This window comes from Dreissena polymorpha, chromosome 6 (assembly GCF_020536995.1).
Source record: "Dreissena polymorpha isolate Duluth1 chromosome 6, UMN_Dpol_1.0, whole genome shotgun sequence".
NCBI lineage: Eukaryota > Metazoa > Mollusca > Bivalvia > Myida > Dreissenidae > Dreissena > Dreissena polymorpha.
Window position 1 is genome coordinate 50199925 of NC_068360.1, and position 18636 is coordinate 50218560.

The 18636-nt window shown below is 34.8% G+C and overlaps 1 protein-coding gene across 4 annotated transcripts in view; it reads left to right on the forward strand.

The window, feature by feature from the left end:
- The window catches only part of LOC127836442 (AP-1 complex subunit sigma-2), a 34280-nt gene that overhangs the window by 405 nt on the left and 15239 nt on the right, over positions 1-18636 (forward strand). For all 4 annotated transcript variants that reach the window (XM_052363085.1, XM_052363087.1, XM_052363084.1 and 1 more), the window contains exons 2-4: positions 2262-2440; positions 2897-3005; positions 4743-4880. In XM_052363085.1, the coding sequence (XP_052219045.1) occupies positions 2262-2440; positions 2897-3005; positions 4743-4880 (426 nt within the window). The remainder of the gene's footprint in view (positions 1-2261; positions 2441-2896; positions 3006-4742; positions 4881-18636) is intronic.

Below are 18636 nucleotides of genomic sequence, written 5' to 3' on the forward strand. Positions count from 1 at the left end.
TACTTTTAAGAAAATTCCATTTACATGCACTTTAAGAAAATGCAAAAAAGTCAACTTATGTACAGTACCTCAATAAATGCAGCTTAAATGTCCACCTTTCATTTTAGTTTCCAAAGAAATTCACCAAAATGTTGAGAACAGAAACATTGAATATAATGCTGATGATTAGATATTATTGTCATCAATTAAATTACTTATTTTTGTCAAAATTTAGTGGTCATCAAAGTTGTCACACAACTATTTCAATCGGAGGCTGGGGGCAGAAATTTTGCCCTAAAATAGCCTTTAAAAATTCACTCAATACTTGTATATGCTACAGTTTTTTCATGTTTGTCGGTCTGGCTTGCTCAATTGATTTATCATTTGATTACAAATCAAACTGAACGGATATCTGCAGAGCTACATAAATCAGCGCTTCCGTTAGTGGACGTCCGGGCGTAAATTACGCCCGAAAACGGCAGTCATGCGTCCATTATGCAAATGGTTGAAGTCCCTTGGACGTCCGATCATCCGCATGTACGCTATTTTCTAATACACAACACATACAAATGTCAACAGTAAATCGGGTTATTCAGACCATTAACTCCGCCTTAGAGCTACTGTTTTCAATGAATTTCACAGCGAGTGGCCAATATTGATTTCTCCAGCTGTCAAAGTCTTCTTGGTAAGCGCATCAGCCAATCAGCGCTCAGGCAGCCGAATACACGCAGACCCCACGTGAAGCTGTATACATAAGCGACCTCTGCGTTACGATGTGTTTATTCAGCAATAAAATATTTCAGTCCACGCTTTCCCCGAGGAAGAATGACGTGATGGCGTACATGAAGTCTAATTTTCGCATGATTTTCATAAAATGAATAATAAAATCTTGAAATGATTTCGGATAACATGTTTGTTTATATGCATTTGAAAATAAGCAGTCTGCAAAATTAACCCATCGCCTGATCGCCAATGCGATAAAATCTTGGCTCTGGCAATAGAAAAATTGTCTATCGATCGCCTGATTTGCAATGAAAAAAAATCTGAAGACAGTATGGAAATAAACTGACGAATAATAAATTCACAAAAATTCGTTCGCGTGCGCGAGAATTTGAGAACGTATTTAATAGTCGGCATTCCGGAAATTTTCAGTACCGATTTTCCCCGGTATTTTATTGATTTATTTCCGATTTGTTAGCAGATGGTACAGACATGAACTGCAACTGACGAAATATCTTCGCTAGTTTCCAAAAATCTTACAAGTCAAATGCCCGCCATCTTGAAATATGTTAAGTGTCGATTAGCAAAGTTAAGTAGTGCAATAGCATATTGTAAAGCAATATGTTAACCAAATTTTATATTGCTTACGTATTTAATTAGTAATTGGTTTTCATTTTCTGCAGTCAAACGATGTGCACAGATTATTTCATGTGCAAAACACGTACATTTTTTTTGGAGAGTCGTTTTCGGATACAGTATTTGTCGTCGATCATAATTTACATGTAACATTAAAAATTCAGTCGTTGATTTGTCATAATTACTAAATATGAACAGTGCTCTATTTTCTCAAATTGCGTCATGTGATTAATGCATGTTCAATGGGAATTCCCCCATCCCACAATTCAACTTGCGTAAAATGGCAGACGTTTGCGGACGTCATTATTGTCCGTATTTGGTTTTGAAAATAGAAATCGTTATAATACTGGATTATTGGGTAATTGATAGAGTTGGAACATGTACGTATATTAAAATTATAAAATGAAATCAGGACTTCAAAATTTATGTGTGGGACGTCCAAAATTTTAAGCTTGGAAGTCAGGATTTCCAACTTTTAAAAGCTAACGGAAGCGCTGATAAATTGTGTAGCTCGTGTGTTGATTGGTCAATATTTACTTTCTATGGGAATCAACCCCCCTCCTATGATTTGAGAATGGCAGTTTATACTGTTTATAAGCATGATTGTTTTCTGCTCTTATTGGTTGTTAACCAGCAGACTCTATCAAATTGAGAAGTAAAGTGAAGAAAATAATGTTTTTAACCTGATTTTAACTCTTGTCTATACATATACTTACAGTTTCAAACTTTGTTTCAGTCTTACTTTCTTTCTTGACGTCTCACTGTCAATACTTTTTTGTACAGATTGTGCATGAATCCTTTTCTTGCACTGACGGCGCGATCTGTTAATAAAACCCGAAAGGGGAATTCAACAGTATCCAAAGATCTATAGATAGATAGATAGAAAAATCCAAGTAAAAAAACAAACAAATGTGCCATGCTTGCAGATGCAATTCATGCTCCTGTTTAGCCGCCAAGGCAAACTGCGACTACAAAAGTGGTATGCTGCACATCAGGACAAAATGAAGAAAAAGATCACCAGAGAGCTGGTCACGTTGGTGTTGTCACGCAAACCAAAGATGTGTAGTTTCTTGGAATGGAAGGATCTTAAAATTGTTTATAAAAGGTAAAGCCTTTAATATTAAATGATGATGTTATAAATCACTTTTCATGTATGAACTTGTTTGAATAATACAATTAATAGTTGATAAAATCAAAACAGTTTGCATTAAATAAAAATATTGATCACTACTTTATAATATTATATTACAAATAAAAAAAATTTGGAAATTGACTATTTATTTGTAGTCATAACAGAATTTTATTTGCAAGAATGGCTAAACATAATGATATTTAAATGGAATGTTAACAAGTAGTAAGGGTTTAATTCTTTACATGCTCATATAATGAGTGCGCATGCTGGGTTTTCCTTTCCCTATGTTTACCTCTGTGTCTACGTCTGCACTTATCCCTGCATCAGCACAATACAGTCTTCAGATAATGACAGTGCGTTGATGTTTTCTTAACTCAATTGATAATTTGCCAATCCCTTAAACTATATTTTTTCTAATCTTTCACCTAGATATGCCAGCTTGTATTTCTGCTGCGCGATAGAGCCTGAAGACAATGAGTTACTCACGCTGGAGGTCATACACAGATATGTGGAGCTACTCGACAAATACTTCGGAAGTGTAAGATTAGCGTTCACTGCTATGACAGGATATGGATAAGCAGGGGTCTCATGGCTTCATAAATTTTGTGGTGACCGTGGGACACAACAACTGCTTGATGAATTGAGCCTCGCTGTGAGAAAACTGGGCTTAATGTATGTGTGTAAACTGTTGTCCCTGTGCAGTGCACACAGGCTAATCAGGATCAACGCTTTCCAACATAACTGGATATTCATTTAGAAGAAGCTTCACTTTGAAAAAAAAATGTCATAAAAGCGGAAATTGACTTCCCTGATTAGCCTGTGCTGATTGCTAATCTGGGACACCACTTTATGCAGATTCATTAGGCCCAGTTTTTCCAGAACAAGGCTCAATCTTGTTATACTCTTTCAGGGGGTTTTCTGCTATGTAAAAAAGGCCGTTATACGGACCCGATCCCAAAGCAAGCGGACCCGATCTTAAAGCAAACAGACACGATCCCAAACCAAAATTATTACTAAAATGCCAAATTTCCAAAATAAGACAACATTAGAAAGAAGTGTTTTATGACTTATGATTATTAAACTGTTGTGTCAATATTTGTTGATAAAAAATCCCAATTTGATCCTTTTTGTCGATAAATTATTTCCCAAATTTGCCACTTTTATCGGTAAAAATCCTAATTTAACCATACTCCTTTTCCTAAAATGGCTAGAAAAACTCCTGTCTTTGTAATTGAAGTATTGAAAGGCCAATATTGTGTTCAAAATGATAATTGATACTACTTTTCCTTTACACAGGCTTTACTATTATTCAAATCAAGAGTAAAAACTTACCCATAAATTTAGACGTCTGTGAGTCAATCAAATTTTTGTGATTATGCTTCTTGTATGTTATTATTGTGACTGTAACATTGTAAAAATGAAGAGTTAAATAACAAATTTCAGATCCAAAAGCAAACAGGTCAAACTGTGAGAAAAAGGAAAGCTTTATTTGTCCTTTTTGTATCCTAAATAGTGATATATACTGGTATAAGAATTTCAGTGGCAAAAAATGTGTATGCAATATTATCTCCACTTATATTTGGTTTCATATTTACAGACAGTATATCAAACCGACCATGAATGCTGATGATGTAAATTTGTGAATTGAAATTTTAACACCATGAACATTATAAATACTTTTAATGTTTTCAAACAATAGCAGTTTAAACATTAAAATTGTTTAGGGAAAACAACAAAAAAGCAAGGTCCTTCTTTCATTTTGATTTTCTAAGGGTCTACAAACGATAAAAAAATGGTATCTGAGTGGTCGTGGGTAAATGAAACAACTATTCTGACATAAATAAAAGGCTTAAAAACGGTATCTGAGTGATCAAGGGTTTAATAAAACAACTATTCTATTATAAGGCTAAAAATGGTATCTGAGTGGTTGAAGGTTTAATGAAACAAGACTAGTATTCTTTCATAAATAAAAAGCTAAAAAAACAGTATCTGCGTGGTCAAAGGTTTAATGAAACAACTATTCTTACATAAACCCATTTATGCCTAGCGTCTAGAAAAAAAGCCTTGGCAAACAGCCTAGATCCAGATGAGACGCCGCATAATGCAGGAATTTCTGTAAGAAATATTCTAAATATAGAAATAAATATACTAGACATCCCTAATTTTGGAAATAAATTGATCCAATTTAGAAGGATGGGAGAGTCCACTCGGCTTAAATGGGTTAATACAAGGCTTATTTTGCCAGTGACTATCATATTGACCTGGGATGTTACAGGTGTGTGAGCTGGACATTATATTCAACTTTGAGAAGGCCTATTTCATGCTGGACGAGCTGCTACTGGGCGGGGAGGTGCAGGAGACCAGCAAGAAGAATGTGCTGAAGGCCATCGCCGCCCAGGACCTACTGCAAGAGGTACTGGACCAATAGGGGCTGTGCTCTGGGAACACTGGGCTTAACTCTTTGCATGCTGGGAAATTTGTCATCTGCTAAAATGTCGTCTGCAGAATTTCTAAAATTAGCATTTTCTTCAATTTTTTTCAAAGAATACTATCAGAATAGCAAACAGTTTGGATCCGGATGAGACGCCATGTTCTGTGGCGTCTCATCTGGATCCAAACTGTTTGCAAAGGCCTATAAAATTCGGTTCCCGCACTGAAAGGGTTAATGCATGTGCATAAAGTGTAGTTCCAGATTAGCCTGTGCATAGGCAAAGGCAAATAAGGGACAATACTTTCCTATTACACTTGATTTTCGATAGAAGACATCTCCTTAAAATGAAAATAATCTATAAAAGTTTTAAGGTTTGTGCCTGATTGGGATGTGCGTAGAGCACAATCTTATTGATGAAGACACTTGTTGCTTGTGCATAAATTTCAGTTTTCTTCAAAGAATGTGGTGAATGGTGCAGTGATTCTTTTTTTACTGATTTGGATGCAAATAAATGGTTCTATTCTGACATAATGGAAATATGACACTCCAGAAACATCAGAGAGAAATTCTTGCCACGCATATTTTTAAGGCAAGTTTCCCATTGCATTTGCATTGTTTTGTTAGCCTTAAAATGCCAAAAAGAAAAAAAGCACATTTATGTGGATTTTTAAAAACAAATTTGAAGGTATTGTTATTTTTTTAGTGTGAAAAAACACTGCTTAGTTCTTTAATTATAAGATTGAGAGGTATATTGTTGGTAATATTCTTTCAATATTGGGCAGCACTCTTTGCAAACTAAAACAGGATATTTAAGTTACGCAAGCATTTAAACATCTGACAGAATGCTTGATTTGAAGCAACACATATTAGATTTAAAAAATATATTGGCAATATATAGTATTGTAACACAACATAGAGATGAGTTTCATGAAGTAATAAGCATTTGTGGGTTCAATATGCAAAATAATGCAAACATCTTTTTAAAATATTAAATATATATTAAATATACGTTTTTGGTATTTTTCTTGTAGAACAGTTGCTTCCCTTTCATTGTTTGAATTTAAAATGTAAAGTTTTGTAACTCAAGAAAACTAATACTACAATGAATAAGGAAAAGATTGTTTCACAATATATTAGCAATATATAGAAAAGTAACGCAAAATTGAGTAGATTTGCATGAATTGAATAGCATTTGTGATTTCAATATGCAAAATAATCAAATTTTTCTTTTAAACATATTTAATAGACATTTGTTGGTACTTCTGCTTAAACAAGATTTACTTCCCCTCCATTGTTTGAATTCAAATACTGGAAAGTGTTCATTCAATAAATATCTGGAAAATTCATTGCAGAGTCTGATAAGGTTTTTGGGTCGTTATCAATATACACAGTTGAATGACACTTATCAATATACACAGTTGAATGACACTTATCAATATACACAGTTGAATGACACTTATCAATATACACAGTTGAATGACACTTATCAATATACACAGTTGAATGACACTTATCAATATACACAGTTGAATGACACTTATCAATATACACAGTTGAATGACATTTAGGTTTAGTTTGGAATGATAAAATGTACAAAATCAGCTATAACAATAAATACACACACAAAAACTAGCAATAGTTAACACGTAAATATTATTTAATTATCAATTTATAATTAGTTTTATTGAAGTGGTCTCATGATAATTGTTCATTTATTCAAGACATATAAATTTGAGAAGGAAAGTCATGTCTCTGGTTGACAGAATGTGTATCTGTGACTGTGGGCTGAGCTCTAACTTACCACGTATAGCTTGTTATATGACATGTATTCTTGATGAAGACACATATATGTACATTTTCCGCTTTAAGAATGCCTAGCAGTTATATATAATATAGCAGCGTTTGTATGAGAATGTAGTGTAGCATATAACAAGCATATTATTTTGCATGATGGTACCATCTTTCATTGTAACATTTCGGCTTAGCTTAAAACACACTTAAGCTTCTACAGCACACTCAATTAAACAATGTATATAAATGTATGTTTTGGGCAGTTATTTAGTGGAATACATGTACTAAATACACTTAATACAGTTCACTTGGATTTTTGCCCATTCACATTTAGCCTGTATTGATATTTAAATGGGTTTGGACGGTATGTTCATGTGCCACAGAATACTTGCAAGGAAAATTTACGATTTATATAGATTTGCAGACATTTTGTGTTGAACTGTCCAGAGAGGCAAAAGGGTGAAGCAAACAGGTGGAAGTCGCAGCTTCTTTCTATTCCATTCTCTATCTCTCTAGAAAATGGGAAGGGTGTGATCAAAGTCAAGGTCCATGTTAACAAATATAGAGAGGGAATGGAGATTTTGTGATGCAAGCATAGAATAGTGTGCCGAAACATATTTTTGTTTGCATTAAGGTTGCGTTTGGTCAAGGCCAGCAGCCATGGTGCTTGTTACTAAATGAACAACACTGGTTTCCACTCTATATCGAGGTTCAGCTGTTTAGAGGGATATTTTGCATATTAGAAAAAAAAACTTGCTTGATGTAAACAACACCTAACTTCCTATAAAATTGTAGTAAAAGGCCAAAAATTTGAGCATACTGTCTTCCAACAGCTCTTGTCTTGTTGCAGTTACAATAATAATTTGACATTCAGCCTTCTATCCACATTTTAACAAGAATTTTTTTCAACATAAATGGTTACAATTTTCAGAAGAAAAACTAGAAAAAAGCCAGTTATTAAACTGGTATATATAATTGAAAATGGAACTACAGAACATGGTTTGAAGTTAAAATCAAAATGATGAATAACTGTAATTAGTGCAGAGTTTTCGCTGATGTACAAATCATGCATCGTTGTAACAATTGTTAATCCTTACAAAGTCCTTTGTATCAACATGAATGCAAATTCTCAAGAAATGTGCGTGTCAGTCAGTTAATTCTTGTCTTACAAATTGGGTTTGACAAAATCCTGAAAATCTTTATACAAACAGTATATGAATGCAAACATGTAGAAAAATGTAACATAGCTTTTTTGTAAGATCAACCAGTTATATTCTGGTAAATAAGATGACTTTTCACTTCATACCATAGTCGACTCATATCCAAGTCTTTTGATTTTGAAATTATGCACCCAGTTAAGTGAACAGGCTTAGTTTAGGCCAACAAAAATAGGTCCGTTTCAGGTCGCCCGACTGTGTCTCCCGAATCGGCGCCAAAAAGAAAATGAAAAAAAAAATTATAAAAAATATGAACATTTTTTCTGTTCATTTTCGTTTATATAAGATGTAATATCAAGCAAACAAAGCATATACAGTCCAAACCCTCTTAAGCAGCCAGTCAAGGGAAATGGCCAAATTGGCTGCTTAAGCGGGGTGGCCTCTTAAGAGGGGGTTGGGTCATAGGGAGTCTAGAGTTGATGAGTGCATGGCCAACTGTTTATTTTTTGTATAAACAAAATGGTAAATATGTGTACATGTACTAAACAATGTATAGACTTAAAATAATTTTATTTCTTCCTTTCTAAAATCAGCTATAAAACAACATTTTCATTCAAAAAAATATTCTATTCATCTTTCTAATCATCATCAATATCATGTCAATGAAAACGAATCATTCTCATGATTCATTGTTTAAACAATGCGCGTTGTATGGCCACAATGCACTTAAGATGGGAACAGTTGTGAATCAGTTATGCATGAAGTACTGCTGTGTCACTATCAATCGATAATTTAATTGGTTTATTGCAGTTTTATAGTTTTGTAATACCTACCGCACAAATTGGTCCGGACAGTGATCTCCTCCACGATAAAATCATGGCCAGTTACTTAAGAGACTGATAATAGCATCCGGGTGTAGTCCTCCTGGTAATCGTGCTTTTCATGCATAATATTATAAAAACATTTTTCCCGCGTAAAGGGTTTTATCAAAATTAATATTGAAATCATCGTAAATATAAAACAAATATAAATGTTTTGTTTAATTCCCAAATGAAAATAATAAATTGTAATCCGAAACACACTCCTGATTGTTTTATGTTAACGAGACGTTTACAAATTTTAGCATCAAAAAAGTCCTCATGTATTTCCTTTGTCCCGAAAAAAGCGCGTGAAAATTATGCACCAATTAACAATGTCACGCCATACCCATATAAAGCGTGCATGTATTGATTTTTGGATAAAAACTTTGTAGCACAGAGAACATGTAGATCATTTGATTTCGGTTAAAAGTTTCGTTGTTCTTTTTAACTTTTAATTAGCTGATAATTGGCATAAATGTGTGCTTGAAATATTATGATTCAACAGCTACAAATAATAAATTATAAATTAAGAATCTCTTTTCCAGTAATAATAGGTGATATTCACATGCGCGGAAACAAAAAGATCAGTTGCATATTGCTTAAAACCTGATAATCCGCCGCTAATTAATTGCAATTTGCAAACTGGATGTCAAAATGTTAATCACACATCACGCTTCAGTAAGTACTACAGAGCCTAAACCGCAGACTGGAAGTATGTATGGTTTTTTTCGCCGTTGCATCTGTGTAATTTTGCCAATGTACATGACTGACTTACTCGCGCGTGACCACTCATATGGGGGAAATTTAACATTTGGGATGCAAAATTGCTGGCCGCTGGCCGGAGAAACGGAGTTACTGCTTAAGAGGGGTGCATTATATAGTGTTTATCGACGTTCGCGATGAGGGGTGACAGGAAGTAGGGGTTGGACTGTATACACATGTATTTCTTATTAAAAGCTTTAGTAGCCTTCTATTTCAGAACACCCCCTGCCCCTCCGCCGCCCCCCCCCCCCCCCCCCCAAAAAAAAAATCCCTACCTACCGACCCTGTTTTTTTTTCCAAGGAGACCAGAAACGGACCATTTTTTTGGCCTTACAAGCTATTGTAAGTTGCATTTCCTAGTATACAGAGTTACAGACATGAAAATGCTTAAAGCTTTTGACTTTACAATCCTTTTGTTATCCACCATGATTGCCTTTAAATGCATATCTGTTAATGCACATTTTTCTTTGATACTAAAATATATATGTGTATCTGAATTTAGTAGGAAGGGGGATAACTTTATTTTAATTGTTAAAACTTGTATGACAAGTGCATGTAATAGTGCTTTTTAGCAACCAGCCAGCCTGTTTTACTTTTAGCACGTTAACAATGTGTTTTGGGCAACTTTACATACCTTGCTAAAAAACGCCATTTCCCTTAAGTTGTTAAGAGCATAAATTGCCTGAATTGATTCCTAAATATGTCATATGTATATATTTCTAAGAGTGGCGTAGGAATGCAATCAGGATCAACTAGATCATTTGTGGCAAAAGTGTCATTAATAAATAGGGGCTATGTCTGCAATTCAATTTGCATTAACAACAACAAAAAAGGTGTTTTAAAATCCATGTCAAAAATAACTCTTTTGGATTGTTGCCGCAAATGCACACAATTCTTTATGTTGCTTTTCTGTCTTTATATGAGATTTCTTTTTTTGATTTGTAACTTTGATGCTTAAACTTTGCTTATGCTTAAAGGGGCTGTCCAATAGATTTCATGTTTTGGTAAATTGACAAAATAAAAAAAAAGTTGTTTCAGATTAGAAAATTTTCGTTTTAGTTAAAATATTTTCGAGGAAATAGTAATACTGACCATTTACCATGCTCTTAAATACATGTTTCTATTATATGCATCTTTTGATGATTTGAAAAACTGAAAATTTTAAAGCGTCGTGCGACGCGAAATGATTGAATAATTTGGAAAGTTCTGTTGTTGTCGTTTTATTTTGGGATACTACGAGGATTGCTTATATAGGTAAAAAATACATCCACTCTAAGCATGAACATGGATGGTTGAGTGGTCTAGGCGGGAGACTTTTTACTCCAGGACTCCAGGGGTCAGTGGTTTGAGCCCTGTTGAGGGTTACTTTTTTTCCTTTTTTAGCTTCACTGGCCAGAGGCCAGCGGGGCGAATGTCATGGTCCTGTGTCCGTCTTGCGTGCGTCCGTCCGTACGTGCGTTAACTTTTCCTTAAAACATCTTCTTTTCCTAAACTACTGGTCTAATTCTGATGAAATTTCTCAGGAATGTTCCTGGGGTGAACCTCTTTCAAATTTGTTTAAATTATGCCCCTGGGGTCAAATTTGACCCTTCCCCGGGGGTCACAAAATTGAACATATGCTTATATAAGGCCTATTTTGTGAACACTTTCAAAATCTTATCGTCCATAACCATTGGGCCTAGGGCTATTAAATTTGGTATGTAGAGACATCTAATAGTCCTCTATCAAATTTCTTCAAGTTTTGCCCCTGGGGTCAAATTCGACCCTGCCCCAAGGTCACAAAATTGAACATATGCTTATATAAGGCCTATTTTGTGAAAACTTTCAAAATCTTATCGTCCATAACCATTGGGCCTAGGGCTATCAAATTTGGTATGTAGAGACATCTAATAGTTCTCTACCAAATTTCTTCAAATTTGACCCTGCCCCGGGAGTCACAAAATTTAACATATGCTTATGTAAGGCCTATTTTGTGAAAACTTTCAAAATCTTATCGTCCATAACCATTGGGCCTAGGGCTATCAAATTTGGTATGTAGAGACATCTAATAGTCCTCTATCAAACTTCTTCAAGTTTTGCCCCTGGGGTCAAATTCGACCCTGCCTCGGGGGTCACAAAATTGAACATATGCTTATATAAGGCCTATTTTGTGAAAACTTTCAAAATCATTCGTCCATAACCATTGGGTATAGGGCTATCAAATTTGGTATGAGGAGACATCTCATAGTCCTCTACCAAATTTCTTCAAATTATGCCCCTGGGGTCAAATTTGACCCTGCCCCGGGGGTCACAAAGTTAAACATATGCTTATATAAGGCCTATTTTGTGAAAACTTTTTAAATCATTCGTCCATAATCATTGGGCCTAGGGCTATAAAATTTTGTATGTAGAGACATCTAATAATCCTCTACCAAATTTATTCAAATTATGCCCCTGGGGTCAAATTTGACCCTGCCCCGGGGGTCACAAAATTGAACATATGCTTATATAAGGTCTATTGTGTGAAAACTTTCAAAAGCTTTTCATCCATAACCATTGGGCCTAGGTCTATCAAATTTGGTATGTAGAGACATATAATAGTCTTCTACCAAATTTTTTCAAACTATGCCCCTTGGGTCAAATTTCACCCTGCCGGGGGTCACAAAATTGAACATATGCTTATATAAGGCCTATTTTCTGAAAACTTTCAAAACTTCCCTTCCATAACCATTGGGCCTAGGGCTATCAAATTTGGTATGTAGAGACATCTTATAGTCCTCTAACAAATTTCTTCAAATTATGCCCCTGGGTCAAATTTGACTCTGCCCCAGGGGTCACAAAATTGAACATATGCTTATGTAAGGGCTATTTTGTGAAAACTTTCAAAATCTTTTCGTCCATAACCATTGGGCCTAGGGCTAATAAATTTGGTATGTAAAGACATCTTATAGTCCTCTACTAAATTTTTTCAAATTATGCCCCTGGGGACGAATTAGACCCCAGGGGCAAAATTTGAAGAAATTTGATAGAGGACTATTAGATGTCTCTACATACCAAATTTGATAGCCCATGGCCCAATAGTTATGAAGGAGAATTTTTTTAAAGTTTTCACAAAATAGGCCTTAAATAAGCATATGTTCAATTTTGTGACCCCCGGGGCAGGGTCAAATTTGACCCCAGGGGCATAATTTGAAGACATTTGGTAGAGGACTATTAGATGTCTCTACATACAAAATTTGATAGCCCTAGGCCAAATGATTAAGGACTAATGATTTTGAAAGTTTTTTCACAAAATAGGTCTTATATAAGCATATGTTCAACTTTGTGACCCCTGGGGCAGGTTCAAATTTGACCACAGGGGCATAATTTGAAAAAAATACTTGGTAGAGGACTATAAGATGTCACTACATACCAAATTTGGTAGCCCTACGCCCAATGGTTATGGATAAGAATTTGTAAAGTTTTCACAAAATAGGCACTATATAAGCAGGGCAGGGTCAAATATGACCCCAAGGGCATAATTTGAAAAAAAACTTGGTAGAGGACTATAAGATGTCGCTACATACCAAATTTGGTAGCCCTACGCCCAATGGTTATGGACAAGAATTTGTAAAGTTTTCACAAAATAGACCCTATATAAGCATATGTTCAATTTTGTGACCCCTGGGGCAGGGTCAAATTTGACCCCAGGGGCATAATTTGAAGAAATTTAGTACAGGACTATAAGATGTCTTTACATACCAAATTTATTAGCCCTAGGCCCAATGGTTATGAACGAAAAGATTTTGAAAGTTTTCACAAAATAGGCCTTATATAAGCATATGTTCAATTTTGTGACCCCTGGGGCAGGGTCAAATTTGACCCCAGGGGCATAATTTGAAGAAATTTGCAGGGCTTTTCTTAGACCTCAAATCTCAAGAGTCAAGGACTCTTTGGACCATATTTTCAAGAGTCAAAATCAAACTTCTTAGAGTCCTAATAATAAGGCAGGAGAGTCAATGTTTTTTTGCAATTTAAGCAATTTGCAATTTAAGCAAATTACTGAGATATAATATATAAAAAGCAACAAATTAAAAGATGTTTTAACATTTATTTCTTACATTGTACTGTCACTACAACACTATGCATTTTAACACAATATCTCAATGATTAATAAATACAAAACATGTATTCTAATACAACATTTACTTCATGTATACAGCAGAGTAATATGTCATATGTTCTAAACAACATCTCAAAGAGTAATATGTCATATCATGTCTTACACAACATCTCAGAGAGCAATATGTCTTATGTCCTACAAAACATCTCAAAGATTACATACAAAATATGTATTCTAATACAACATTTACTTCATGTATACAGCAAAACAATATGTCATATGTCCTACAAACTAACAATCATTTGAGCCAATAAATAAATCATTCATGCATTTAAAGAGTGATCTCAAATGGGTGCCCTAGTAAAGAAAAGGTAACAACACTATGACTACACACACACAACTAGCATAAAACCAGCAAACTATCACTTTCTTCTCTTGCACATGTCCTGAAACCTGCGCAGCACATTCTAGGATGGAATAACAGATTCTTGGATCCAATAACTTTGTTGTTTGACTGTTTCGCGTGGCTATTAAATTAAGAATGAAATACAAAATGTTAAAAAAAAAACATTTCCGCTGGCTATCACAAAAAAAAACATACGGGTGGCACCTTAAAACAACAGCCTATATAAATCGGTAAATTATAAAAGGAAATTATTTCTACTCACAGATAAAGGTGCCTCCGTATTTAATCACATCAAAAATTCCGACACCCTTTAATTATTTCATGTGCCATCATCACTGAAGACGTGCGACAAACACGCCGTTTTCTATGCCTTCTCAAACGGTCAATTATTACGCCTACATGTATTTTGTAATCAATTAGCACATGCAAAAATTGTCACTTTGCCACAAGGTCAGTTATATCGGATATAGTTATTTTTAGCAACTTGGATGCAAAGCGTGTAATTTGATGTTGTAGACAGTACATATGACAGCATAACTTTTGCGCGCTTTTGAATTGAGCAAACATAAGCGACCACTAGGAGGTAAAAGTGGTTAATGTATTGATCTTTCAGGGACAAATCCGTGTTAATTGTTTATCTAAGCCGATAAGATGTACTGTTACACCGCTGCTTTGTTTTCACACCAACCGTTATGATTATGCTTTGTCTCGTTGACCGGTTCTGACCGGTATTGTTGTAGACTGCATATCAATTTATTGAGTTCAATAATAAAGGAACATTTTACGCACAGTCTACAGCTTAAAAAGTTTACTATGTGGAACGCTAAGAGACAACGCCGATTTTTTTAGAGTATAGATAACAGGTGCAGAAACAATGCACTGTACGCGACAAACATTTCCTGAGAAGTGCGGAAAATAAACTATTAATCGGCAACAACTGTCGAAATCCGTACATTACCAATTTGTAATTATGCTAATTAGTAGATATTTGTTAGCCAATCACATTGTTATTTACTTAATAAATTTTCCAATCAAGTCTGTTTGTTTGTTTTCAATTGACGTGTTTTAATTTTTTCAGCTCATTATGTATCATAATCAAGTCAGATTTCCTTAAGCGTACATGCAGAAATTAAAATGACAAAACGAAAAGTGTTAACGTTGAACGAGAAAATTCGGGTTTTGGAATTGTCAAAGAGTTAAAGTGCACGTAAAATTGCAGATGAGTTTGGAGTTGTTAAAACTCAAATTCAGAACATTCTTGAGCGTAAAGGGGAGGTGCTTGAAGACGTGGAAAATTATGTGTCAGGTGAAAAAAAACGCGAAAAATATTTCCTTGTCTATGTGGTTTTTGCAAAAAAATATGTACACACAATTCATTTATAATATATGATAATTTATAATAATTGAAAAAATAAAACACATAAGTAAAATATTGTTTATGTATTGTGTTTATATTCATTTTATTATAAAAGTTAAAATCATTGTTGACAAAAGAGATTATCCTTCATATAGATTAAAATTGAGGGTTAAGCTTTCTTCCAGAATGGCCTTTTTATTTAAAGACCATTTTATTAAGAGACCACTTTTGATAACTCCCTTGAGTGGTTTCTTAATACAAGATTGACTGTATTATATGTCTCTACATACCAAATTTGATAGACCTAGGCCCAATGGTTATGGATGAAAAGCTTTTGAAAGATTTCACACAATAGACCTTATATAAGCATATGTTCAATTTTGTGACCCCCGGGGCAGGGTCAAATTTGACCCCAGGGGCATAATTTGAATAAATTTGGTAGAGGATTATAAGATGTCTCTACATACAAAATTTGATAGCCCTAGGCCCAATGATTATGGACGAATGATTTTGAAAGTTTTCACAAAATAGGCCTTATATAAGCATATGTTCAACTTTGTGACCCCCGGGGCAGGGTCAAATTTGACCCCAGGGGCATAATTTGAAGAAATTTGGTAGAGGACTATAAGATGTCTCTTCATACCAAATTTGATAGCCCTAGACCCAATGGTTATGGACGAATGATTTTGAAAGTTTTCACAAAATAGGCCTTATATAAGCATATGTTCAATTTTGTGACCCCCAGGGCAGGGTAGAATTTGACCCCAGGGGCAAAATTTAAATAAATTTGATAGAGGACTATTAGATATCTCTACATACCAAATTTGATAGCCCTAGGCGCAATAGTTATGAAGGAGATTTTTTTTTAAGTTTTCACAAAATAGGCCTTAAATAAGCATATGTTCAATTTTGTGACCCCCGGGGCAGGGTCAAATTTGACCCCAGGGGCATAATTTGAAGACATTTGGTAGAGGACTATTAGATGTCTCTACCTACAGAATTTGATAGCCCTAGGCCCAATAGTTATGAACATAAAGTTTTGAAAGTTTTCACAAAATAGGCCTTATATAAGCATATGTTCAATTTTGTGACCCCCGGGGCAGGGTCAAATTTGACCCCAGGGGCATAATTTGAATAAATTTGGTAGAGGACTATTAGATGTCTCTACATACCAAATTTGATAGCCCTAGGCCCAATGGTAATGGACGATAAGATTTTGAAAGTTTTCACCCCCCGGGGCAGGGTCAAATTTGACCCCAGGGGCATAATTTGAAGAAATTAGGTAGAGGACTATTAGATGTCTCTACATACCAAATTTGATAGCCCTAGGCCCAATGGTTATGGGCGATAAGATTTTGAAAGTTTTCACAAAATAGGCCTTATATAAGCATATGTTAAATTTTGTGACTCCCGGGGCAGGGTCAAATTTGAAGAAATTTGGTAGAGGACTATTAGATGTCTCTACATACCAAATTTGATAGCCCTAGGCCCAATGGTTATGGACGATAAGATTTTGAAAGTTTTCACAAAATAGGCCTTATATAAGCATATGTTCAATCTTATTGTCCATAACCATTGGGCCTAGGGCTAGGGCTATGGTATGTAGTTACATGTAACAGTGCTCTTCTTAGTTTGTTCAAATTATGCTCCTGGGGTCAAATTTGAAACTGCCTCGGGGGTCACAAATTTCAATATAAAAAATTATGCTTATAAAGGTCTTATTTTTTGAAAACTTTAAAATTTTCAAGTCAATAAACATTTGGGCCTAGGGCTACCAAATTTGGTATGTATTGACATCTTATAGTCCTCTACCAAGTTTGTTCAAATTATGACCCTAGGGTCAAGTTTGACCCTGCCCGGAGGGTCACAAAATTGAACATATGCTTATATAAGGCCTATTGTGGGAAAACTTTAAAAATCGTTTGTCCATAACCGTATGGCATAGGGCTACCAAATTTGGTATGTAGTGACATGTAATAGTTCTCTTCTTAATTTGTTCAAATTATGCCCCTGGGGTGAAAATTGAAACTGCCCCGGGGGTCACAAAATTGAATATATGCTTATAAAGGGCTTATTTTGTGAAAACTTTAAAATCTACTTGCAGGGTTCGCCAAAACTTGAAAAATCTGTCAGTCATTCGGACTGACAGTCTTGAAATTTTTTTCAGTCCGAAACAGTTTCTGTCAGTCCCACTGTCCGACTTAACTATAACAGCAAATCACAACAAAAGAAGTACCTTTTAGATGTTTATTGGTTTTGATCACATTAAAATACAATAAAAACATGTCCAATGTCGATATAATTAAACAATTATTATATTGATAATAAACCACATATAATTATAAACCAAAGGCATACTTTTTAGACTTCTTTTTGTCAAACTGTTGTTTAACCTCCACAGCTCTACAAATCCGTGTTCTTGAAAAGTTAGGGTGACATCCAATCAAGTTTGACTTAAATGCACACACCCATTCACACTACTTTGGATGATTTCAATTTCTGTTTATTAGCCCATTCACAAGGTCTAAAACAACACCTATTGTTAAAATATTTTCTCTTAGCTGAGGTGGTTGATTTCCAGGTTCAATTAAATGAATGTATTTCACACCTATTTCTTGATAGAAACCCATGATAATTACCACCATTCATTCTTGTTGTCTGAAATAACACAAAACATATTGCTACAAACTATCAACAACAAATCAACACATAAAAATCTCTATGTCGGAAATTTAAAATATCCGAAATATAGTACATCGGGTGAAAAATCTTATTTTGATTTCATAAACTGTTAGTATGTAAATTAAAATATATCCTTCCCAGAACAATATAATAAGGAAACTATTTAACAGAAATGCTCACAAATGCCTGTTGAAACAAGTTTTCATGCGGTTTTTGTTGTGGAGAAATTAAATGGAACAAACAAAATGGCGGACGCACTCGGTTGCTTTTTTTAACAATGACCATTGATTTTGAACTCGGATGTGATAGTTAATTCTAATCCAACTTAAAACATCAAATGAAGGTAAGAAAAAAAGGATTTTGACAGAAGTTGAACAAAAAGCATTTACCTTCTATTAATCCAATAGCACATTATACAATTTGAGTGATCTTTTTGAAACCATTTTTCATCCGATTGTGTCGGTCAGTCGGACCGATTATCTTAAATGACTTGTCGGTCCTGAGAACAATTTGCCGGCCAGGACCGGCGGTTTTGGCAAACCCTGTACTTGTCCATAACCATTGGGTCTAGGGCTACCAAATTTGGTATGTAGTGACATCTTAAAGTCCTCTACCAAGTTTGTTCAAATTATGCCCCTGTGG